The 25,989-nt window shown below is 40.2% G+C and overlaps 1 protein-coding gene across 1 annotated transcript in view; it reads left to right on the top strand.

The window, feature by feature from the left end:
- Positions 1-14,081, top strand: part of LOC121931655 (ras association domain-containing protein 8-like) — a 20,198-nt gene extending 6,117 nt beyond the window's left edge. The window contains exons 3-5 of the mRNA XM_042469630.1: positions 5,746-6,632; positions 7,579-7,723; positions 8,386-14,081. Coding sequence (XP_042325564.1) covers positions 5,746-6,632; positions 7,579-7,723; positions 8,386-8,507 — 1,154 coding nt within the window. The 3' untranslated portion in view covers positions 8,508-14,081. The remainder of the gene's footprint in view (positions 1-5,745; positions 6,633-7,578; positions 7,724-8,385) is intronic.
- Positions 14,082-25,989: the final 11,908 nt, after the last annotated feature.

The following is a 25,989-nucleotide window of genomic DNA, read 5'->3' as shown; positions in this document are numbered from 1 at the left end:
TAGTAGTAGTAGTAGTAGTAATAAAATAGAGGACATTTTGGCATTTCTGTCAATGGGTCACCACAGCAGAGAAGGACCTCAACCAGATTCTCCCACGCTATATTGGCCTGCCAGCATAGCTCAGTTCATAGCCAGTAATATGTAGCAGGAAGTATTCTTTTAAGTATTAGTGTCCCAACCCTTTAGGATTTGAATATCGTCACCAAACCACTGCACCTTGAATTGCTATTGCAATTATATTGGTAGCCATTACTTATTTCTTTAGGACTACTGTTAATGTTGTTTCTGTTCATTAATCTGGTAAGGAAACTCGCTTGCTGCATTTTGTAGCAGCTGTAACCTTTGTGTGTAGCGGGAGGTCTCTTGGAGACCAAATGACAGCAGGATAATTGGGAAGTTACCACTATAGTTGAGTTTGGCCAGATTATCCCCATCTGAGAATAGGCCATAGCTGATGAATGAGTCAAAGCTGGCCTTAAGCATTCTGACCTAAGGAGTCCACTTGGTTCACCAGTGACAGATATGGGTCTATTAATACTCCCCAAGCTACAAACTTGTCTCAGGTGGAGTGCAAGTCCATCAAAGAGGATTGCCAATCCAGAGCCTTCATTTTACTAGGATTCAGTTTCAATTTATTAGCCAGGCACTAGTTCATCTTTTATATACTCTCAGCTCACTGGCAACAAAGAGAAGTAGACCTGAGTGTCATCAGCATGGTGATGATACCCAGCTCCAGTGACCTCTCCTAGCAGCCTCACGTAGATATTGAACATGTTATTCCTTAGTTTGTTTATATACCATAATCATGAATGCCTGGTTGCTAGATTTTGTATATTGAGGTGACCATTCTTGGATCCCACACTGCTTAGAGCAGTGATGGTGAACCTTTTAGAGGCCAAGTGCCCAAACTGCAATCCAAAACCCACTTATTTATTACAAAGTGCCGTGTCCCTCTGGCTTTCTAGTAACAAACTCTGGCAAACTCTGTGCTGGGATGACGGCACATGTGCCCACAGAGAGGGCTCTGAGTGCCACCTCTGACACGTGTGCCATAGGTTCGCCATCACTGGCTTAGAGTATGGAGTAGCCCTCAAGGCTAGAAAACCAGCTATCCCTTTCTAAATGTAGGTCCTTCTGTATATTCTCATGAACATCTGTAGTCATGATTCTGATAAAGTTTACAAAAATTTGTGGCAAGTAAAACTTGTTGCTCTTTAAGGTGTGCCACAAGGTTTGTTGGTTTGTTTATGCTGCAAAAGACTATCAGAATTATCCTCCTCCTACTTCCCCGGCTTATTCTTTGGTAAGTGCAGATTGGATATTATGACTTCAGTTTTGCTCGGGTATTAATATTGGGTATTATGACTTGAGAAACATGAAAGCTAGGCTAGAATAATGTTAACATTATTGCCTCAAGATCAGCATCTCCTGTGGTGTGTTTCCTACCACTGGGCAAGATTTAGTTTAGTACCGTAGTTCTTAAATATAAGCTTGCATCTCTCACTTTGGCGGAATAGAACATAAGTTTCTTATGAAACCTCAAAAGCCAATATACAAAATTATAATCGTACTCATGAACAGTTGCTTATTTATTCTCTGTGTTACTTAATTCCTTGATTCAATTTCCTTTGCAAATGTACTTATTATCCCCTTATTTCTCAGAGTATTTGGGTTTGGGGTTGTTTTTAGTACTATAATAGTTTTAACAACAAACCAACCTGAAATTGTAGATTGGGCTAAGCAGCTTGTCTTTTGAAACACAGCATATAGTTAACTCTGTCTCTGGTTGGCACAAAATCCTTTGATAGCATTACCGAATAGTCTAAAAGCCCTGAAGTTTTTAAGTTTTAAAAAAGTAAGTCTGCAGCCTTTGTTCTCAACACAGTTTGTGGAAGGGATATTGCTCTGCTGTTTCCCTTTTTTAGACATTAAGAGGTGTTTAAATTGCCAGGGTGAGCAGCATTTGGTTTGGTTTTACCATGAGTACTAAGAGTGTACAGTGCACCCACAAATATATGTTTGGAGTGACTCAGAATGTATGTTGGCTTTCTGTCTGTGTATTGCTTTGTGTATGACTTAACCATTTCATTCAGGTTCACTGTCAAGATAGTTTGTCATAGCACTTAATGCATGGCTTATAGTTATGATGGGGAGGGAGGAAATCTAGTACCATAAATTTATAATCCGTGTATAAAATTCTAATAAACATACAACATAATTCAGTGTCAGCCTCATAAAGTAGTATAAGTAGGGCTTGCCTATACTTTTACATGCTTTCCCAGAGAATCCTGGAGACTGTCCTTCATAGGATGATGGTAAGTCTTTCAGAAAGAATTCTCCCTTATTTAGCTGTAGTTTCCATAAACCTTTAGGAAAAATGCAAATGCTAATGTGGCTTAGTTGTTAAGGAATGAGCTTTGAGCTCTCTCTCTGTGTACATGACTTCAAGTCACCTTGCCATGGTGACCTCATAATTTCATGGGGTTTTCTTAGGCAAGGAATACTCACAGGTGATTTTGCCATTGCTTTTCTCTGAATTATAGCCCTAATGATCCTTAATTCAAATTTCACCTCCAAAATTAAATCACGAGGAAGACCTTAGGCTACCATTTTTCTCTGCTACAAGGCCTGATCTGTAATCAGAGCTTGGAAGTAATGCATTACAATTTTATTGTAACAAGGTTTAAAAAAGAGGCAGTGTTGTACCTTTTGTTATTTAATTTAACATCGGCCAAATTTGTTGTTTTGTTATGTGTTAAAGGTAGTTGATTATGTTCAGGGCAAGGAATGTTGCCACTCACTTTAATTATAGAAAATGTCCATGGATGATTGAAGAATTTGTGCATTAAAATAAAGATCGGACACCAGCCTCTGCAGTGGAAGAGCCTGAGTGCTGCTTTCAAATCCACCCATATTTCAAAGCAACACAGAAATGCAGTGGGCTGTACTTCCTGGGCTGTCTTTAGAGCGATCCTGGCTGTGTGCCACAGTTCTTGGACTGGCTTACAAGCATCACATTGCTCTGAAATGCTGGTGAAGTTGGAAGCAGCAGACAGGATACTGAACTGCTGTGAGTGGTACAGGACCTTTACCCACACCAAAGAAAACATTAAAGCAACCTCCCACCACCACTACCACCTTGTATTAGCTAAGTGGCAGTACTCCCTGATCAAAGGGGAAATTGGGTGTGTGGTTTTTTTTTTAAAAGAATACAGCATAAACCTTAATGCCACTGTCAAAAGTGCTTTGTAAAATGGAATTCAAAAATTGCTTTTCAGAAGTAGCATTCCAAGTTCTGTCTATAATACAAAGATGTTGCTTCTTTGTGTCCTGTATTTTTTCTTGTAATCCTTGTAAGTGCTTTGAGCATTTAGACAAAATGCTGTGTTCCCACTACTATTTATTCTCCAGCATTCCTATTCTAGTAAATGAGACTACTTCAAATAGAATTCTAGGCTGTAATCTTAAAAAAAATTCCCAGTTCTGGCTTGACCTTTTAGAAAAATATTTCAAAAAAGAATTGAATGCCATAAAGAAAAGCTATTAAATCTAAACCAGTCTCACTTTCAAATCAAATCAGAACCAATACACTCATCCCTCTATATTTGCGGCTTTGATTATTCACGGCTTTGATTAATATGTTCTCTCTAGGAATGTCTAGGTCCTCCAGTGCAACTCTATGATCAACTTTAATTAAAAGTTGCACTGAAAGACATAGATTCCCAGAGGCCTTTGTAGCTCCTCCAGTGCAGTCCTATAGTCAATGTCTGTCGGATGTTGACCACAGATTTGCACTGGAGGACCTAGAGATGCCTAGAGAGGTGTCCTCTCAGGTAAAAATATGGTGTTTTTGTTATTTGTGGTTTTTCCATATTCACGGGGGTCTTGTGCCCCTAACCCTAGCAAATATGGAGGAACAAGTGTATTTATCTTCTCAGATACCATTGTTCAGTTAACAAGGAAATGGACTCCATTGTCTCCAAGTTGTTTTCCTCTCCATATGAAGATTTTCACATAAACCTGATTAGCACATAATGCTAAACAAAAATGGGAGGGTTGATTTAAAAAAAACACAACTCAAGTATGTAACAGCAAAGCATGATTCTGTAACAGTAAAGCTAAACAATGCTAAAATCATCCTAAGAGAGTGGGGGGGTACATGCCAGCCCAAGATGTCTTGAGAAGTCAAGTCAGGTTCATGCATGTAGTGGTAAAGCATGGTTCACCTACAGTATTATAGTTGGTCCTAGGTATCCACTGGGCTTTTATTTTTTTTTTATTTATATACCGCTATTCCAAGGATCATAGCGGTGAACAGCAAGTAAGCTAATTAGCAAGTAAGCTAATTTGCCCCCAACAGTCTGGATACTCATTTTAGCTCCCTCCTCGGAAGGATGCAAGCCTGAGTCGAGCTTGGGCCCTTTTGCTGGTCTTGAACTCGCAACCTTGTGGTTTCGAGTGAATGGCTGCAGTACAGGCATTTAACCACTGCGCCACCAGGGCTTGCAGGACCCCCAGTGGATACCAAAATCCGTAGATGCTCAAGTCCCATTATATACTATGGCACTGTAGGATGGTGTCCCTTTATATAAAGCAAATGTATTCCATTGTGCTTAGACTTGTGCATACCAAGACTTTTTCTGATTTTGCATGCTGTCAACTTCAAACTCTGCTTCTGTATTCCATAAGCTTTTTTTTTTTAAATCTACCATCCCCTAGTTGTTATTAACTGGTTAAAGAGATTTTAAAAATTGGTAATGTCTAAGGAATACAATGAGGTTTTACTCATAGGGCAATAATGGTTCTGAATCCATACTTTTGTTCTTACTAGCTACAATGAGCCCTTAGTATCCATAGGGATTTGGTTGCAGGACACCCCCGTGGATAACAAAATCCATGGATGCTCAAGTCCCATTAAATATAATGGCATGGTAAAAATTGTGTCCCTTATATAAAATGGCAAAATCAAGCTTTGCCTTTTGGAATATATACATAATAATAATAATAATAATAATAATAATAATAATAATAATAATAATAATTTGTTTTATTTATATACCGCTATTCCAAAGATCATAGCGGTGAACAGCAAGTAAGCTAATTAGCAAGTAAGCTAATTTGCCCCCAACAGTCTGGGTACTCATTTTAGCGACCTCGGAAGGATGCAAGCCTGAGTCAAGCTTGGGCCCTTTTGCTGGTCTTGAACTCGCAACCTTGTGGTTTTGAGTGAATGGCTGCAGTACAGGCATTTAAGCACTGCGCCACCAGTGCCCATATACATATACATAAACACATATACATACATACATACATACATACAATGCCATGAGTAGTTGAATCTGTAGATAAAGATTCTGTTAATATGGAGGACTGAATGTATTTTCAGTAGAGAGAGAGCAAGTTGAATTTTAACTTCCTCCCAATCAAGAGTGCTTTACTTCAGAAAAGACATGTCAGGTTTGAAGTGTAAATCACATAGCAGTCTGTTTACAAGCTCATACCATGTGTGATCTGCTAAACCAGGTACAATGCATCAGTTAGGTGTGGCAGCCCCCTAATGACTTGATATTCTGCTGCCAACCTAGGGCTTCTAAAAATTAGTTGTGGGATGTGAGACCTGGTGATCGACATAATTGTGCTAGTGAAACTTTCTTGATGGCCTTATCTTGTAATACTTTTGCTCCCTCTGCTGGGAAATTTTTCATATTGCATGCAGTGTCTAAAACATCTTTTTTCCCTTCATAGGTCGTACAGGAAGGTATACCTTAATAGAGAAATGGAGAGACACAGAGAGGCACCTGGCACCTCATGAAAATCCTATTATTTCCTTGAACAAATGGGGACAATATGCAAGTGATGTGCAGCTAGTATTACGGCGTACTGGGCCATCCCTCAGCGAGAGGCCAACTTCAGACAGTGTTGCTCGGATACCAGAAAGAACTTTGTATCGTCAGAGCTTGCCTCCATTAGCCAAGCTAAGACCTCAGAATGACAAGTCAATAAAAAGGCGGGAACCCAAAAGGAAATCTTTGACTTTCACAGGAGGGGCGAAAGGATTAATGGACATTTTTGGGAAAGGAAAAGAATCTGAATTCAAGCAAAAAGTTTTGAACTGCAAGACGACAGCTGATGAGTTGAAGAAACTGATCCACCTCCAGACAGAAAAGCTGCAGTCTATTGAGAAACAGCTGGATTCAAATGATGCTGAGATCAAATACTGGGAGCAGAGGTTCAGTTACAGCCTGGAAGATGAAATTGTCAGACTGGAGCAGAAGATCAAAAGGAACGAGGTTGAGATTGAGGAGGAGGAATTCTGGGAAAATGAGCTCCAGATTGAGCAAGAAAATGAGAAGCAACTGAAGGAGCAGCTTCAAGAGATCAGACAAAGGATTTTGGACTGTGAAAACAAACTGAAGGAGTATATAGCCCAGATTCGTGGCATGGAAAGTGGCCTTGAGGCTGAAAAGTTACATCGGGAAGTGGAGGAGTCAAAAGTAAATGAAGAAGAAGTCAAAGGGAAGATTGAAAAAGTCAAGGGGGAAATTGATATTCAGGGACAGCAAAGTCTGAGGCTGGAAAATGGTATTAAAGCCGTGGAGAGGTCTTTGGGCCAGGCCACCAAAAGGTTACAGGTGAGGACATAATCTGCTATTGGATATTTCTGGGTTTTGAGAAGAGAGGTCATATGTGATCTTGTTTAGCTTTCTTGTCCTGTAACAGATTGGTTGTTTGAATAAAAATGTACAATCAATGCATACTTGGAAGATGCTCTTCCAGAGCAAGTACATATGTTCTTTTACTCTGTAAGCTTCAGTAAGGAGGATGACAAACTCAGACTGATTCTTTATTTTAGTTAAATTTCCTCTTTGGAAACAAAATAATCTTGGAATAGCAAGAGGGTTTTTTAGAATAAAATAATTGTTTGAATGATGTTACCTTCGATATGTACACTTAACCATTTTTCAGAGAGATTTGAACTGCAGAGAGAAGCAGATGAGTACAAGAAAAACAGATTGAATGTAGATGTGACACAGGTGTCGAATGTAGGCATGGTCATTATTTTTCAGGATTTGGTCCAAGATGTGTATGTAGCAGTTTCATTGTGGTTTGTTTATCTGCCAGGGTCCTGCATGAGAATGACTTACCTTCAATAAGGTTTAGTTTTGTTACTGCCTGGACCACCAAGTTGATAACCATTGCATTCACTTTTTGGGATTCAGACTTAGTGATACATAGAATAGTCATTCAAATCAATGTGGCTTAGGTTAACCTGAATAGCTAAAAATTTGAAGTTGAGTGAATTTGAATTTGAGTGCATTTGAAGTCATGATTTATTTCGTTCACATAATTTCCCCCAAATCATTTAGCCATCCAGGAGGTCATTTTTTAGAGTGACACTTGTGGGAATGGAATATATTTACAGAGTGGAGGAGGATGCATGAAGATCAAAAAACAAAACACTGAACTTACAATACAGATCTTGTGAGCCTTCATTTTTCTTGAACACTACCCAGTTCTTCAAGTTATTTGTTTTTGATTTGAGAGCATCAAAAAATAACTTGTTTATCTTCTTCTCAGGAGAGAGAACAGGAACTAGAGCAGCTGACAAAAGAGTTGCGGCAAGTCAATCTCCAACAGTTTATCCAGCAAACAGGGACGAAGGTCACTGTGCTGCCTGCAGAACCAACAGAATTAGAGGCTTCGCACACAGAGATTGAAAGGGGTATGTATGTTGTAGAACTATGTAGGCCTTTCATTCCAGACTTCCTATAGCCTGTTCCTCTCCTTCCTTGTGATACTTGCCCAAATTTCTCATTGGGCTCGGGGACAAACTCTGTTTCAAATAGACTCAAACCTAGACAGGTGTATTATAGGGAGAGGGGTTTTCTTTTTCTGAAAACCAGGGTTGCATTCTTGACCCTCTGACACCCCCCAACCTGGTTTAATATTATTTCACCCCTATTTCATCCCTTTAGTTGGTGACAGTGTATTTTAGAAGGGTTTTATAAATAAACAGTAATCATCATCATCATAATGATAATAAAAATCCACCAAGATTAAGCTCTGAAAGCTGAATGAAAAAGCAACCAAAATCACCCTATTGCTCAGAAGCAGGACTGAGAACAGCTCATTATACTGATCTCCTATTCTTCCCTGAAGAGATACTTTAGCAAAGTCTGCCCAGCCATGTATCATAGAGTAGAAAAGAGTCTGATTATATTGGAGCTACCAAATAAATATATCAAATATTGGCCTTCTTTTTTTAAAAAAAACTTCCCCTTGGAATTTACGGGCTTAAATTTAGTTAAGTATGGAAAGAGAGAGAGGAGTACATAAACACGTATTTGATCTGTACTTTATACTAACAAATATCTTCTCTCACAGAAACAACCTTTCAGACTGGATCCTTGAAACGCCCCAGTTCATCAAGACAGCTGCCCAGTAATCTTCGGATCCTGCAGAACCCACTGTCTTCTGGTTTTAACCCAGAGGGCATTTATGTATAACACTATATACCTCTTCTTGAGAAGACCTATAAAAGGTACCAAGGACCATATACGTTCCCTCCTTGTGCATCTGTTCTCCCAGTGATGTGTGGAGGGAAGGAGAAGAACTTCCTTTCTGAAGCCAACAAGTGTTGGTGTTTTGTTTTTTAATGAGATTTAACGAACCAACTTTGATTCCTGCCTCCTGCACTAATGATATGAAGAACTAAAGGAACTGTAGAGGCACACTTTAGCAATGTTGCAATTGCTGCCAAACAGCTATGGTGCAAATAGCTTCATTTTCTAAATGCTATTTCTGAAGAATTTGGAGAAGTATTATTCCACTGCAGGCTCAAAATGACTGACTAGAGTGCAAGAAACTGTGTGGAAATTAATTAGGGTTTAATTTATTCCATTTAATCAGTGGATGTGTGAATGTTGATGTATACAATTTTACCAGTGCTTCTTGCCTAAAGAGCAGGACTACATGTTAAGCCTACCAGGACTACTGCCTAAAATACCACCCTTTGTTAGGTACTCCTTTTATCTACTCACACATGAAAATTCATGTAACTCCTTGATGTGAGTTCCCACTTCCCACTTCTTTCTACCATCATTTTTCACTTCCCTGCCAGCAATCCCTGGTTGGTTAGGTCATAGCATGGGGTAAATCAATGATTCCCAGACTCTGGTCCTCGAAGTGTTTTGGTCTTCAGTTTGCAGAAGCCTCAGCTGTCTTGATCAATGGTCTGGGATTATAGGAGCTGAACTCCAAAACATCTGGAAGGTCAGAGTTTGGGAATTATGGGGGTAAATGATGATAGCTCTACTGGGGAATGACAACTCCACATGGATGCCATTTTCAGTAGCTATCCTGTGCTGGGCTTAATTTGTAATTCTACATTAACAAGATCATATTTGTAGCCTGAAGAAAGTAAGAGTGTGGCTGTGGTTACAGGTGTGTGTATGTTTGAGGGGGGAAGAGTGAGTGTGAATGGGCATGTGCAAGAGTGAGTATGAGCACAGAAACAACAATGTACATCACTACAGTGGCTCACAGTAACAAAGTGTTGTTAAGGATGAAAGGTGCTGAGTCTTTAAAACAGTCCCTTGATATTTTTGTTCTGTTGCAAGTTTCGTTGTGTTAGGGCCATTGCAGGATTTTTACAATCAGTGGCTTATCCCATCAAAGGTCTGCTGGGACTTAATCCTCACTTGGTAAGGATGTGTTTAGTATTTGATAGAAGATCTTTTAGTTAAACAATGGTTTATTATATGAAATTTATATTTGAGATATTTTGTCACAATAAATATGCTTATCAAGGAACAAAACACTATATTTTCAGTCAAGTGTCTTGCCAAAGGAGTTCATCACTGGGTTTTGGTTTTTGTCTAGCAGGGTGTTGGGTTGGGTTTTTTTTTCATGATAGCTTTCTTGTATGGTAGTCAGCTTTTCCAATAAAGACACAGACTTTCAGTTTAATGCTGACCTGCACTACTTGTGACTCACTAAGCCAAACACAACCTTCAAGCCATATCTGGTTGACCTGCTAGCGCTTGGCAACTCTTTTGTTGCAGTATCAGGCAGGCAAGAAAAATGCAAGGTTATCGAGCCATGTGGTGGTCTCGGCCACATGCAGATGGTGGAGCATGTTCACCTTTTGGGGCATGACAACATGTCTGATGACTTGCTTATAGCATGAAATAGTATTTCATTTTTTAAAAGTTATGTAAATGCTTGCAAGCTTATTTCTGATCAATTTGTTATGCAAAACGGTCTGAAGAAGTGGTTCCCTTTTTACAGAAAGGGAGCTCAGTAATTTATAAAATAATTTTTGTCACCAAATGCAACCCAAAATGATAAAGTAGATTTAGAGAAGATTGCATGCCCCAGAGACGTAGGAGTAAGCGCATGAATCATTGTTCATGGCAAGATTTAATTAGGTAATTTGGATCGCTGAACATTTGACTGACATGTCCAAAACTTTAATGAGCACAGTGATTCCCTGAATCTTAAGATATTACAAACTTCCAACCAGAATCTAGGCCTCATCTGTAGTATTTTAATTGGCCAGTGTGAGAGCTGATAGCCATCAGACACGTGGTGGGCTTTAGTATTTCAGTGGGGTAATATATGGACATTGCTGGCATTATTTTAGGACTTGGCTCTGCAAACAGATTAGCACTTGCTCCAATTAAAATGATAATTTTAAGCCAGAGGTCAGTTCCTCCAAGTACATTCACTTAGTGACCAGTGAATTACTTGCAGACTATGGCCTAAATTCAGTTGTTTGTCCCTAACAGAATGGACCAGTTCAATCAGTGGAACTTTCATCAATGTTGATTGGGAGATATTCCTCTTGCTGAGTAATGCTAACTTATAGTTTCCAATTTCAGTCTTACTGAAATGGGAGTTCAGCATGTGCTTCAATGCTTAAATGCCATTTATTTCAATGAGAGTTAAGAGGTGGGATGTTATGGATTATGCCCATGGGCAAAAAGTCAACAGAGTTCTTCAGTGGTTTGCAGTATCAAATTCTTTGAGCAGGGAGTTGCCAAAAGGCAATTTATAGTTATCTAAATACCCATTTATTCACACAAAGCAGGAAACATAAAAGGCATTGCTTTTTAAATTTATTTTTACAAATAGAATATACCACCCCTAATTTGCTTAATGTGTATGCAGATCCAAATTGAAATTTCCATTACAATTGAAGAATATTCCTCTTTTACAGCTATTAATATGAGTAACATTCAGTTCCAGGTTGAATGAAACTGTAAGATAAATGCAACAATTTTTTCTATAGGAATGTTGTTTTGCCAAGTAAGCCTCAGGACTAGTATATATGTAAGCGTCTTATACGAATTGCAGGTTTTCACACATCCACATCAACAGTTAATTGTCTTCACTTTCCTACGCAAATTTGCATTTATTCACATCCATGTGATGCAGACAGATGGCTTCACTTTTGATAATGCACGTTTATACCAATTTCCACAGATACTCCAATAAAAAAATGCAAATACTTTTTCTGCAAAGTTTAAGGAGTTTTTCAGTTGGGGTGCAAAAATCCCCAAATCCTGTGTGGCTCGCATTCCATTCAACTGGAATGAGGGGGGTTTTTAATTGTGTAGACAACCCTCAGCCAATATAAAAGAAATTTGTAGGAAAGAAGAGGCAATTTCTTTCTTTTTTTCCTGCCCACAATTGATACAGTAGTCTGTATTATCCTGCTTCTGCAGTTCCTCCCCCAGCATCTTGGCCATATTGGCTGTGGATGAGACCAGATGTAATCCCAACATCTTGAGGAGCACCAAGCTAGGAAAAGCTATCACATGGTTTTCACTAGTAAAGAGAAGTTGATTTGGTGTCATTTATATTTGGAGTACCCTTCAAAGAACGCGATGGAACATGCACCAGTTTGAATGGTGTGTGGTACATAAATTATTGGAGCATATCTGCCTTTCTTGCTGGATTTAATAAAAAAGCACATTTTACTTTTGTAAAGTTTAAACCTGTGTTTGCATAGGGCAGCAGGAGCATTTTCATAGCATGGCAATGGCAGCTCTGATACTGGAGAATCCCTTTGAAAAAAAGAATTAATACCAAGGCCTTTAATGCATTTGTGAACTTTGTGTGTTCATCCACATGCGTAACTGAGAAGTGCCCATCAGCAAGTCCTGTTCCATTTTGCCCCAGGAGTTGTTCAAGAGAACACTCCTCAGGAAGCCTGGATGTGATCATCTGAACTTCTAAAGATTGCTTTTTAATTTTTATATTGTGCTGACTGAGATGGAAGAGGAATGTTTCAGCATTGCACTTTCTATTGTACAAAAAAAATATTTTTGAGAGGTAGGATGTTAGACAAAGGTTTTTGCTTCCACTTGCAACTGCTCAACTCTTAGCATGGCTTCATCTTGAGAGCCTCTCTTGATAGTGTGTTCCTGAGATGACTGGAATGACCTCAGTCCACAAGACCTTGTTTGAATCATGCCCTGAAACAGACATGTGCTTTGTGAATAAGAATAAATGGGTTTTCAGAAAAACTTGAAGTACCCTTCAGAGAAGCATGCCCTGAGAGTATATGCTTTATTTTTATACTACCTATGTTAAATTTGGGAAATGCTTCCAGATACTATTGGACTGCAGCATACCCAAATGGAACATAGCAAATGGGCAGAATTTATGGGAGTTGTAGACCAGCAGTATCTGCTATGCCACCTGCTCTCTACCTCATTCTTCCCCAACCTGATGCCCTACAGATATGTTGGACTACAAGTCCAGTGGCCATGGTGGCTACAGGTGGTAGATATCATTGCCCAACAGGGTCAACATGAGTCGAGGTATACTCAAGGGTAGTTAACAACAACACTGAAGAGCATGACGTTGGGGATGGTCGGTCTGCATCTTGCGAGCCACCTAGCAGGTTTTTTAAAAGGTTCCGTAGACTGCAGTTAAAAGGGCAGAGAGACAGTTCTTCAGGCATGTCAGTTACACAGCAAGGAGCCTGAGGTTTACAGGCCCATCCCTCTCTGTGCAGATAACTCTGAATAGGAATGGAGAGTATAAGAACATGGGTGCCAGTAAAAGCTAGCCTTCCAACTCTTCCATCCCACTAAATAGATTGTACAAGTGCAAGTGCTGAACATGCCACTGCCTTGTTCTCATAAAAGGTAACATGATCAGTGATGGAGGAAAAGGAGAAAAGGAACCTGAATGTGAACCAGCTCCAAGTGAAAGCAGATCGTGACTTAAGCTTATAATCAAGGGTAAGGGACCTTTGACACTCCAGATCAGAGGAGATGTTTTGGACTTGGGAATTTTAATTCCCTTCAGCTGAACCCATCTTGACCAACAATGAAGGATTGTAAGAGTTGTTACCTAAAACATCTGGAAGACCAAAGGTTCCCTGCCTCATCCTTTATATCTTTGCAGATGTGGTTGCACAGGTACAAGGCACTTGTGTGTCTTAAAATATATGCAGTGTTTTGAAAGATGAATAAATATGTAGGAGACTTGATGACAAGGTCAATGAGCTTGGAAAATGTTCACTATTCATCAGTCAATCTGTTCATCAAAGTAGCTAGGCTTCTCTGCATTTGCATGCCTTTGAAGGACAATAGTATCTTTCAAGAGGACATTAGTCTTCTTAGTATGTATTCAGAAACAATTTGCTTTGCAGCTTGCAGCCCTGCTATTGCACATTGGGTAGTTGAGAGAGTGACCCCTTCTGGGTTTTCCCCCAGAACTCTCAAAGAGGTAGACAAATTCCCAGTGTACTTGACTTTATGTGAATTGGGCCTTAATTATCCATGTAAATAGCAAAAATTGTATTCCGATTTATTTTCCGTTATTGAATTAATTCTGTGGTATATATTTTTTAAAAGTGTCAAAAGTGTTACTTTTATAATCTAGCTTTTTTTTTAGACCATTGATTCATGCACGTTTATTCTATTTGTTACAGTATTCTAATGTTTTGAATGAAGGCCATCAACTGTATGGAGATGACAAAACAAATAATTCTGTCAGTTTATTTATTCGGGATTTTTTTTTCTGCTTTACTTTTTTGAAATAAAGTTTCCATTGCCAGTACAGTCACTAATCGAAAATCATGACTCCATTTAATTGCGTTTAAAAACATCTTTAAAGATGACAAAGTCAAAGTAGGCTGCTTGCCGGAATTTAAATATTGCATCATGTACCATGAGTTCTACACAATAACATAACTCTGCATTAAAAGGTTGGTGAAATGGTCTTGCTTTTTGATTCAAAGTAAAATTACTCTGTTCTTCAGCAAAGTTCTTAAAGGCACACTTAATTTTTTCCCCCCTGAGTAGCTTGTGTACTTGAAGGTCATCATATTCCAATGGTTATGCTTGCATCACAAGACTGTGCCACATTCTTTAACCCATAGCAATTTCATGCCTCTGCTGAATGGATCATGTGCCATGTCTTCCTCATTGGGAATGAAGCCTAAGACGTTTAAGTAAGGGCAATAGAAAATGACCCATGTTCCTCTGTGAATTGTGTAATGGTGAAAAGAAAAGAAATGACTAAGGCCTGTTACAGATTGCCAAAACAAAGCTGCTTCGGGTCTCTTTGCATGTATGCTGTTTAAATGACGCATGCATCCTAAGAATCTGGAAGCTGCACCAAAGCTGCACTCCAGTGCTTAGGAATGGAGTGTGGCTTTGGTGTGACCTCCAGACTCTTAGGACCCATGCATCATTTAAATAGCATACCTCCAAAGAAATCTGAAGCAGTTTTATTTTGGCAGTCTGTAACAGGCCTAAGTGTCCTTCCACTGCCTGGAAGAGAAGATAGGTAAGAGGGAATCATCCACAGATAAGTGGGACTGGAGCAGAGTTAAACAAATGAGAATTGTGGGTTGGGAACCAGGTAAAATAGCATGAAAGCCCATCTGGGAAAGCCTGTCATGACATTTTAGGATGCTGTGCTATATGACTGGCTGGCTGCAAAATGTCATTAAGAGGTTGTAACAGCCATTTGACAAAATCCTGTCCCTAGAAACATGTAATATCACTTAAACCTAAGTCTGTGGCATTAAAGAGTGGAAGTAAACTTAGCTATTTTTACATTAAATGTTTAGGTTATATGTCAGAGGTGGGCAACGGTGGCCCTCCTGATAGTTGTGGCCTATAATTTCAATCAGCCCTAGCCAGCATGGGCATGGTGAGGGTTTGTGGGAGCTGCAGTCCAAAAATGCCTACAGGGCCATTGTTACTTGCCCCTCTTGGATGTAATACAAGTGTGAGATATAGTTCCCTCACCCCCACCATTTTCATGATTCGTATTCTATAGTTTGTGGAGCTTGTAAATTTGCTCTTCAGAAGTAGTTTGTTGCCTTTTGCAGTTTTTTTTTTAATTAACCTATTACTCCTTATAACTGGTGAATTGTCAGTGCTACTTGTGGTATTTTGCTCATAATTTTTCCACTCCCTTTTGGGTTTTTTGTGAGGGGAAAAAATCCAATTGGTAAAATCGTGGCATACAACCTGACACCATCCTGTCAAAATGTCTTTTAACTTACCCTTAAAAGTTACTTTGGAATACAGCTGGAAAGTGTTACTCATTTACCAGTAAAGCAACATTGCCACTACTTGTTATAAATTTAGATTTATTATGCTTTCATGATGCCAAACAATAAGTAGTTGCAGTTGACAATATTACTTACAGCTTCTTATTTCCGAACTCTCTCTCTCTCTCTCTCTCTCTCTCACACACACACACACACACACACACACACACACACACACACACACACCAAGTGTCTTTTGCACTACTGCTCTGCATGAGTGTTTCCAGTATGTGTAAATGATACACTGTTGTTTACACTTAAACTTTTGGTACAGTTGAGTCTTTGATAGTGGCACCATTTCCTGTCCTTTACCTTCCGCAGTGTCAGCAACATTTTTACCATTTTTAAGTTCTTTTTTCCTTCTGTATTTGTAACAAAATGACATTTTGAATACACATGAAGAAATGAAATAAGGGAAAAGGAAAAAAGACATGAAACAAGCATATTGTTGTTGTTGTTTCATTTACCAAGACAAATTCTTCTTTCTAAATTTGTACCTTATCTCTTACTATGTATCTAAAAAATAAGAGAAAAATATATAGCAAGAAAAAGCATTTAAAAAAACATTTCCTTATTCCACTTCTTTGTTACATTTTTCCTGTTTTGTTTGTTTCTTTTCCCTTTATTTTTACATTACTCACCTGATAATTAAGAACTGAGAAACCTGCAAACTTTATTTCTTGTCTTGTTGTTTTCAATGCGTCTCCTATTTCTGAGCAGCTCTTTTTGCTTTAAATATTTCTTTCTCGGGCAATTTTTTGATCCTCCCATTTTAAATTATTTTTTTTAATTTTGTTATTTTTTGTTTTTGTTTAAAGAGCACACCTACATAGCTGTACACAATAGTGTGTGCTGTTTGTTTCTTTTCCTTTTTAAAAAATTGCTTTTCAACACATAACACTTACAAATAAACTATACACTTACATATATGGCACAGGATGTGGTAACACAATTGATTTTACCTAACAGACAAATCTTCTAAAAAATATACATATAACATAAAAAACATGACTTCCTACATCTTGGAAATCTCCTTTTATATGTTCTAACTAAATATTCTAACTAAGGCCTGTTACAAACTGCCAAAATAAAGCTGTTTCAGGTCTCTTTGGAGGTATGCTATTTAAATGATGCATGGGTCCTAAGAGTACGGAGGTCGCGCCAAAGCCACACTCCATTCCTAAGCACTGGAGTGCAGCTTTGGTGCAGCTTCCGGATTCTTAGGATGCATGCATCATTTAAACAGCATACCTACAAAGAGACCTGAAGCAGCTTTATTTTGGCAGTCTGTAACAGGCCTTAATCTCCTTTTATATGTTCTAATTAAATATTCGATGTCTTTCCCCTTTTTATACTGCAGCTACCCACCTATGGAAGCAGGTGACCGTACAACTGCGCAAAGTTGCCCTTTATATCTTTTATTTAAAATGGTGGCCACAAACAGCTGCACACGTACTATCAGAGAGGAGCATGAAAGAAAGAGGGTTTTTCAAAGTTGGCACACTTGCTGTTTACTAATTACAGAATCCTTTTCTACTCATACACATTTTTTTCAAACTAGACGGGTTGCACTTTATTTGAGGACATCATACTGACTCCATAGCTTTTAAGAAGAAGAAGGACCACACTGTTAAACAACCATGGAGGTGCACACCTGTGCTCCTGGGGCTTCTTTGAACATCCCACTTTCTTTGTAGCTTACTGTGCACCACATTTGTCAACATTTAGTGATGTGTGCAATATCAGTGGGAAAAGTGGCATGCTGTTGCTTTTGAGAAACACTTGGAGAGATCTTCTGCAGTGGCACAGAAAATATGTATGGTTTCTTCATTGCTATGGAGGGGAGTCACAAAGGAAACAACACATAATGTTGGAAGGAAAAGGCCACAACTTTGTTAACATATAACAGCTAAAAAGTAGGGTTGGCCTCAAAGCATGAGGTCGGGATCTGTCATCAATCAACCCATCACCAGCCAGGACTATAGCTACAATGAGGAGCCAACAATCAACTGAAGTGTTTAGTTCTTGCAATGCTAGAAATTCAGGGCCTGCAGGAACATTTTGTGGCAGGGAAGATTTTTTTTAACATGGCAAAGCAATGCTCTCCTTTTGCCACCATCCTCTATAAGTACACCTTTGCCATCACCTTTATTTTAAAAAATCACTTTACCTGGTTTCCATTATATACCAACATTTTATTTGAAAAAAAAAAAAACTTCTGAATGATGAAGGCACATACCATAACATTCAACAGTCCCACCGACCCCTTTTTAACACTGGAATCCTACAGGTCTATTAGGATGAAAAATGACTCAAGCAGGATCATGTTCAAGTCTTAATATTTGGGGATAAAAACAAACATAGATAGAAGCAGTGGCTGTCACATAGTGCTTTGGTATTTGCACTTGTTGCATAACAACAACAAATAAGAGGCTCTAAGGGGGCAAGTTGTTTGGAGTATTCTCCAGATTGTTATTTTCAAGCATAAAAACGTATTGGTCAATTTACAGGAAGGAAAGCAGGGGAGAGGGACCCTAGTCTAAGGTCATTAGTACCCTGAATATTTCTTCCACTCATAATTGCTGGAAGCAGAGATCGACTGTATTGCCAGAAGCTCGGTGGTTAGTGGATAAAACCACCATATGTTGCCATGCAGCAGAGCCGTGTAGTTCCGATTTTGCAAACTGATGTACCCAATCACTTACACTAGAGGGCAGTAACACACTCCAGTACTTTAGAGGCATGGAGTACATGGCTTGCATGCATAAATCCTGATGTTCCAGAAAAAGACATTTGCGAACACTTCGTGAAATGCAACAAACAGCATGTTTTGAAGTGAACATACTTTTTGTAGATGTTCGAGACAAAGGGGCTTTGATTATTCTTCCCTGAACATTTTAGACACATCATTTATTTTGTTTACTGTGTTTATAGCTTTCTTCTAAGAAACTGAAGGTGGTATCTATGCCCTCCTCTTTTCATTTTATCTTCACAAGAACACTGTGACGTAGGTAAGGCTGAGAGAGAAATGAAAGGCCCAAGGTCACCAAGTAAGCGTTGTGGCTGGACTGGGGAAGATTCAATGTAATGTATTGGTCTTAGAGTGCCAGACTATAAGCTTTATCACACTAGGGAGATCCCATGGGGGAAAGGGATTTAAATGCAGTCTAAAGTATATCCAAATTTAAGCCAAACTTGCAAATTTGGTTAGTTTATCACACTAGGGACTGCCCATGTGAAACAATGCGAAGTTAATCAAAACACAAAGCAGAGGAAAATGGCAGCTTTTTTACTTTCGGATTGTTCCAAAAGTAAAAAGCTGCCGTTTTCTCTGATTTGCATTCGGATTAACTTCATGTTATTTCATGTTAAATGCAACACTGTGTGATAAACTTTGGGCATTTCCAGGTTTTCTTTGGTTTAAATCTAGTTTAACTCTCGTTTTCCCATGGAATCTCGCTAGTGTGATAAAGCTCTATGACTGAGACCAGGATTTGTATCTCGGGTTAGTCATGGAAACCCATTGGGTGACCTTAGGCAAGCCAGCTTCCCAGTCTTAAGAGAAAGGCAATGGCAAATCTCTGAATAAATCCTGCCAAGAAAACCCTAGGATAAAATTGGCATAAGCTAGAGTTGACTGGAAGATACAAAACAACAAGGGGTCTTAACAAGGGATTTGGGAGCATCTGACTGTTCAAAAGGTTAAAGATTTTGTGGGTTGAGGGGTTTAAGAGCACCTCTGTGCTATATTCCAGTACAAGCTTTCATTGTAGTGCTTCTATTGTGAATGAATGATATGAGTAGGGGTGAAAAAAGTGGGAACAAGAAGTCATAGGTAGATATGCAGATCCTGCATCAATTGAAACCATGTTGGAGCAGTTCTCAGCTGATTCGGTTGAAAGAGCTGTACCTGTAGAGTCTCCACATACTGTTGGATTCCACTCCCATCAGACCTTGCCAGTGTAGGACCTACAGTCTAACAATGTGGAGAAGCTATAGGTTTCCACAGCTAGTTGAGTGCAAGGCCAACTGGGGCCATAGGACTTTCCAGCCATCCTGTTCTTCCTCCCTCCAGAGGCAAGACTACATAGTACATCCTCTCAACTTAAGCATCAGAAAATGTCCAGTATGTATCCCACAAACCAGAGATTAGCCACTGTGGCGATATCTTCTGCCAACACTACTTGTGCTTTCCTGTGGGTGTAGTTGAAACCCTCATAGCAGTGGGTTGGGGGCCAATAAATTTCAACAATACATTTTTGGGAGGCATCACTGTTGTTATAAAAATTAGTGCAGAGGATGACTTGGTCTTGAATGGGAAATGAAGGGTCATTAGTTCCTGGCACAGACTAAAACAGAATGGGTTTGTTGGTATATATCCACTGCATTTCTGCTTGTATTTCTGGATCTTCTACGGGGAGAGGGCTTGGCCATGAGAATTCTCATTATGAGCACTTTAAAATTTCCTGCTACGTCAGTAGCGTGGGACTCAGGTTTGCATGCCTCATGGCCTGCCTTGTACTCTCTAAACTGCTCCTAGGAGGATCTGGAAGATGTTACGCCCCTGCCAATTTTAAAGTAAGATTCTGCTTCAGACAATCAGCTGACTGGAGCACAGCGTGCCATCTTTCCTTTCCCTTGGGCAATGAAATATCTTAAGCCAGATCTGCTCAGTTCTCTTGCCCCTCTCCACGCTTGTTAGTTTCCTTTAAGTCACTAAGCATTTTCCCCTTCTATAACTTACTGGTTATAAAATAAAGCCTGTAACACTGGATGCTCTTTGGACTAAATTCCCCCACTTGAAGTAGATAGTTGCTTACTCTGATGAAGTACAGTGCACACCACTCTGTACATGCACCACACCTCTGAAAAACATCTCTTCATTGTCACACTCACTGCAAGGCATGCACTCAGTGCAAGTTCGTGTATGTCTGCAAACAAGGATGCATAGTATGGCACATCTCATGTTTCTCTGGAAGATTAATCCTGAAAAAATGCTGTGCCTCTCTCCTTTCCACAGCAAAGCAGTAAAGTTGGAAAGAGAGGATATTACTTTCTCACATGCTTTCCCCCACCACCTGCTACCCTGTCAGTCTTTCCTTTTTAACAACTGGACTGGAAGTAGCGAAATTGTGGGTCTTTGCCATTATATTTCATCTGTAAATTATGTTTTTGGAACTGAGGCACTCTAGTCCTGGTCTCAAAACTAACCAGATAGACAACATTATAGCACAATTGTATACATATTTACTAGGAAGGAAGTCCCACCGAGGCTAATGGGGATGCTGTGGCTTAGTGGTTAAGACACCAGTTTTGATGATCGGAAGATCAGAAGGCTGGCAGTTCAAGGCCCGAATGCTGCATGGTGGGGTGAGCTCCTGTCACTAGCTTCTGCCAATCTAGTAGTTGGAAAATATGCCAATACAAGTAGATAAACAGGTACCACTTCTCAGTGGGAAGGTAACATCATTCAGTGCAGTCATGCTGGCCACATGACCACCAGAACAGTCCTTGGACAATGCTGACTCTTCGGCTTAGAAACGGAGATGAGCACTGCCCTGTACAGTCGGTCATGACTAGACATTCATGCCAAGGGATTACCTTTACCTTTCTACTCCTTAGTTAACTGCATTTAGAACTGCTGCCTTCATTTGCCTGTGAGAGTAAATAAGAAAATAAACAGGAGGATATGAAAGTAAAGAAGAATGCAAAATGGAGAGAGGAGGACAGGGTGCCTGTATGATTTAATCAAGAAATGTGAGAAAGTTAGGAAAGATGGGGCGGACATAAGAGGAGATAGCACATGTACATATATGGAAAAGCTGACTGTGCTTCTGCATAGCATTTGCAGTGTGTGTGTGTGTGTGTGTGTGTGTGTGTTGTGTACCAAGTCATTTTTGACATGGTTACCCTAAGGTGAACGATTTGAGTTATCTGCTAGGAATTCATAGTCTGCAGTTCATCTTACATTTTTGTATGATCTACTCTGCACAGTTCTCCTCAGATTCAGCAATTTGGATTAGTGTGCTGCCTATGACCATAACAAATTATGGATTATTGGTTGAACTCGGATTAGCAACTCTCGCTGTTGGCACATCGCATGTAAAATATCCCAATATTTTCTATAATACCTATTCTGATCCTTGATAATATGCCACACATTTGTATTTTTTGTACGAACAATGGCTTGTAATCTGTGGTTTAGTTTACCGTGTTATGTTACGGGCTTCTTAGTTATTGATTTGCTCTTGTGCCACAGTGGGGATTTGGACTGTGAATGGGCCATCTATGCTGGTCCTCCAGTTGCATCTGTAGAACACACCTTGTTTGGTGGCATTGTCAACGCCATGAATATGTGCACATATGTGCTGACTCCTGACCCTGTAAATTTCTACCTCAGAGCCATGCCCAAGTACCAGACAGAGATCTTTCAAGAGCTGACAAGGGTACTATCTGTAATGGGGTTTCATTGTCAAAAACAGAATTCAAGATGCTACTGAATCCTGTCAACATAGCAGGGGTATCCTAGAAACTGGTCTCACTGACAATTGTAGGGTTCCACTTTGCCTCCTTTACTCTAAGCCTTTGAAGCATATTGGTGCTGCTTGGGAAAAGTTACTTTTGGGCCGGGGAGACTACAGCTCACAGAATCTCTCATGACTGAGGTATGAGGGAAACAGTCGAAAAAAGTAATTTTTGTTCAAGCACAGCATGTCATGACCCACTGATATTGAAAGAATCTATGAAGACCAGCTGCAGCCCATGAAGTCAAATAAATCTCCACCCATCTATCTGCCTAAATGTACTATGACAATTCCTGAACAGACAGGATGGAAATATGTCATCATGTCACTCCGGAAGCAGAAGTTTCCACCCATGTCTGGTGATGTGGACCACAGCATTGGGAAAACCTCCAGAGATGTCAGACCACAAGATGCAGAAATATGACATTTCCTTCCTCTCAGAGGTTCAGAACTTCCCAAACCTCAGAAATATACGGTATTCTTTTTCAGTTGAGCATTTAGCAGCTTGGCATAAATGGGAAGGCTTTTCCCTAAGGATAGTATTATCTGAATATGCTTTCGGTGCAGAGTTTTAATTGCTTCTTTTCAAACGTTTTTGTCAGGCCTGAATTTTCAAGGAGGAGACAGAATTAAAAGCTAATTAAAACTAATAAAGAAATGAGTAGGCAAAGAGCGAGCAAATTGTGGCTTTCAATAACAACATGTTATTGAATGTGCAGGAGGTGTTTTAACCCTGGTGGTTGCTTCTGATGTGCCATACCTGAGACAAAATAAGGCAAGTCTGGACAATATTTGGGAAGATCAGAACCTTTATGAGGTGTCTAAATGGACAGTGAGTGGGACCAAACAAATTCCTGACAAGCAAGGTGTGGGGGAAATGGAAACACACACGTACACATATCAACATGGCTTCTGTGCGTCCTGCCTGAGAGATTTTATGAGCTACAGCCCAAAAAAGAAACTTTCCCCAAAATCCATGAGACTGACATGGGGAGGGCAGGGGAGCTTTAACTTGGCATCCATTCCAGCCATCAAGACTATTACTACAATTAGGTGTACGGGAACAACTACAATCCGCCCTCCACATTTACAGCTTTGACTTTTGCAGCTTTGATTATTCACGGATTTGATTACTATGTTCTCTCTAGGAATCTCTAGGTCCTCCAGCACAATTCTATGGTCAACGTCCAGCAGATGTTGATCACAGAGTTGCCCTGGAGGATCTAGAGGTTCCTAGAAATGTGTTCTTTCAGATTCTTTTTAAAAAGTGTTTTGTTTTGTTTTGTTTTTATTGGCGGGTTTTCCACTTTCACAGGGGTTTTGTGCCCCTAACCCCAGTCAATGTGGAGGGCACATTGTGTTTTGATCAAGATTCCTGGTAGGAAGGTATTAACTTTCCCACTCCAAACAGTCCTGAGGACAACCCTGGGACACTGGGGGAAATTAGGTAGCACTTTTGATGAACTACCACCTAGGAGTGCCATAGTGAAAACCTGTCACACACACAAATAGCAAGTGACACCTGCTGACATTCTCTCTTCTACACAAACATTAAAGGTATGGGAAGCCCAATCCAGTTTTCATTCCAGCAATGCTACAAGGCCACAGGACTGCAGCTTGTCCCCCATGAGGAATAAAGTGTCCGCTTTTCAGGTGGGACATCCAAAACACTTCCAGACTGGGTTCAAAAGAAAGAACTAGAATTACAGCTCTTGTTGCCTCTTGCAGCTGTGTGATAGCCAGGAATTCAAATGGGAATATCCATGTGGAACAAGCAAACGGCTGGGGAGAGCTGCCTTGCTTGAATGCCTTTGTATCATGTGGCATTTATAAGCACAAAAGTCCTGACATGAAGTAAACACAAGGGAAAGAATGGTGGAGGAGCAGGGAGTAGGCAGAAAAGTGTCCCCGGTGGAAACTACCTGAAAGGCATTTTCTGGTGCTTGCGTTAAGTGGTGAGTGGCTCTGTGCTTCTAACAGCTTCACAAAAGTCTGATCTATACTGCAGAAATAATGCAGTTTGCCACCACTTTAACTGCCATTGTTCCAGCCTATGGATTTTGTAGTATAGTGTGGCACCAGAGTAAAACCAAAAATCCCAGAATTCCACAGCACTAAGCTATGGCAGTTCAAGTGATGTCAAACTGCATTCTTTCTGCAGTGCTAGTGAGACCCAAGCTGCAAGAAATGAGTCAGTAAAACTTCTTTAATTACTACTTCTCTTGGCTGAGCGTGGCAAAGTTCCTTTGCGGGATTACAAACCCCAGAATCCCCATGGCCAATTGAGGCTTCCAGACTGCCTTTAAAAAGTAAAGTTTCCAAGCCCTTTCTAGCATCTCTGTGCCATGAAAGACAAAGGTAGAGATTTTGCTTGATTTCTTCTTCTCTCCTCGCATGCAACCTTTAAAGCCCCAGAGGCCTTGTCTCCAGTCAGTGGCCTTTTGGAATGGGACTTCATTCTCTTTCCAGTTCTTTCTCTCTTCTCCCAGTGAGAGCCTCTCTCATGTCCTCTCTTTCCCCTCTTTTTCCCAGCCTCAGAGTGGAACAGATCTGTCAGAATTGGCCACTGCAGCCAGTCCATCAGGCCATCGCTCACATGCCTCCCATCGTGGGCCTCCGCATGCGTGACTCCACGTGCCATGCAGCCTCACAGCAGCCCACACTCTTTCGCTCTTGCCTGGCTCCAGGCCTTGCAGTTTGAACTAGGCTGGGAGGAGGGAGAGTGAGTGAGCAGACAGATGTCAGGGAAGATTTATTGCTAAGCAACATAATAATGCGTCTTCTCTTCCAAATCTTGGCACTTCTGCAAGGCCCAGTCAGTGGCTTATTTCATCCCCACCCAGAGCTTTTCTGTTTCTTTTCGATACCCACTTTAGCACCGCACCTCATCCCGGCCTCGTGGTCTTCAGTGACGTGTCCCTCAAGAAGATAAAATCTAATCTGATCTATCGGCACGCTCTAAGGCATGATTTTCTGGGCCCACGTGTGGAACTTTGAAGAAACAATATGCCCAGTGCACTGACAAATCTGTGTCGTGCTGTCTGCATTGCTTGCGGTGGGGAATAATTCCTGAATAGGTGTGTGAGTCAGAGCAAAAGCAAAGGAGAGACTTAACTTGAGATCTCCCAGTTTGTCCCCTGAAGACCTGAGAGGAGACTGCGGCGTTTGCCAACTTTTCTTTCATTCTGGAAAGAATGAGACATTTTGACTGCAAAAAAGTAAATTTGTCTTCCAAAACTGGGGGTAGATCAACAAGCCTTTTCTGTATGCTGGGATTTAGTCTTGTAAAGTAAATCCAGCAATGTATTTCCATTGTTATTCAGAAAGCTATTGCTATGGGTAACATGTTGAAATAAATGTATTTGGTGAAATAATTACCAAGAAAGGAATTGTCTTCCAGCAGCAGGACAGATCCCCACGCCTAGACATCCTCAGCGTGGCTAAGGACTAACATTTGGCAAACTTTACTGCCCCATCCCCATGTCACTATGCCATGGATGAAGTGGGTTTGTGATGTCCCTGGATCAGTACTATTGGTAGCTGGAGGGCATTCACTGTAACAAATGTGAAAACTCAGAGCTTCAAAGCATGCTAAATGTTTCACAGGTGAAAGCTTGGCCAAACAACAATAGAGTGTGGCCAAGATGGCAATGCTATTAATAAGGAAACACATACAAGTTAGGAGAGCTACAGCAGTTTGCTTTTGCCTCAGCCCACCTAGAAGAGCAAGATTCCTCCTCTCCTCTCCTTTCCTCTCTTCTCTGCACTGTGATGTTGAGTGAAGATTACCATTGCACTCAAAACTCAGTTTGCAGCAACTGAAGTAAGATGGGACCAAAAGGGAAAGTAGGAAGAGGAGAGAGAAACTAGAACATTTTA

This window comes from Sceloporus undulatus, chromosome 5, assembly GCF_019175285.1.
Source record: "Sceloporus undulatus isolate JIND9_A2432 ecotype Alabama chromosome 5, SceUnd_v1.1, whole genome shotgun sequence".
Lineage (NCBI taxonomy): Eukaryota > Metazoa > Chordata > Lepidosauria > Squamata > Phrynosomatidae > Sceloporus > Sceloporus undulatus.
The sequence above is the reverse complement of the archived record's forward strand: the minus strand, read 5'-3'. Positions and strand labels throughout refer to the sequence as shown.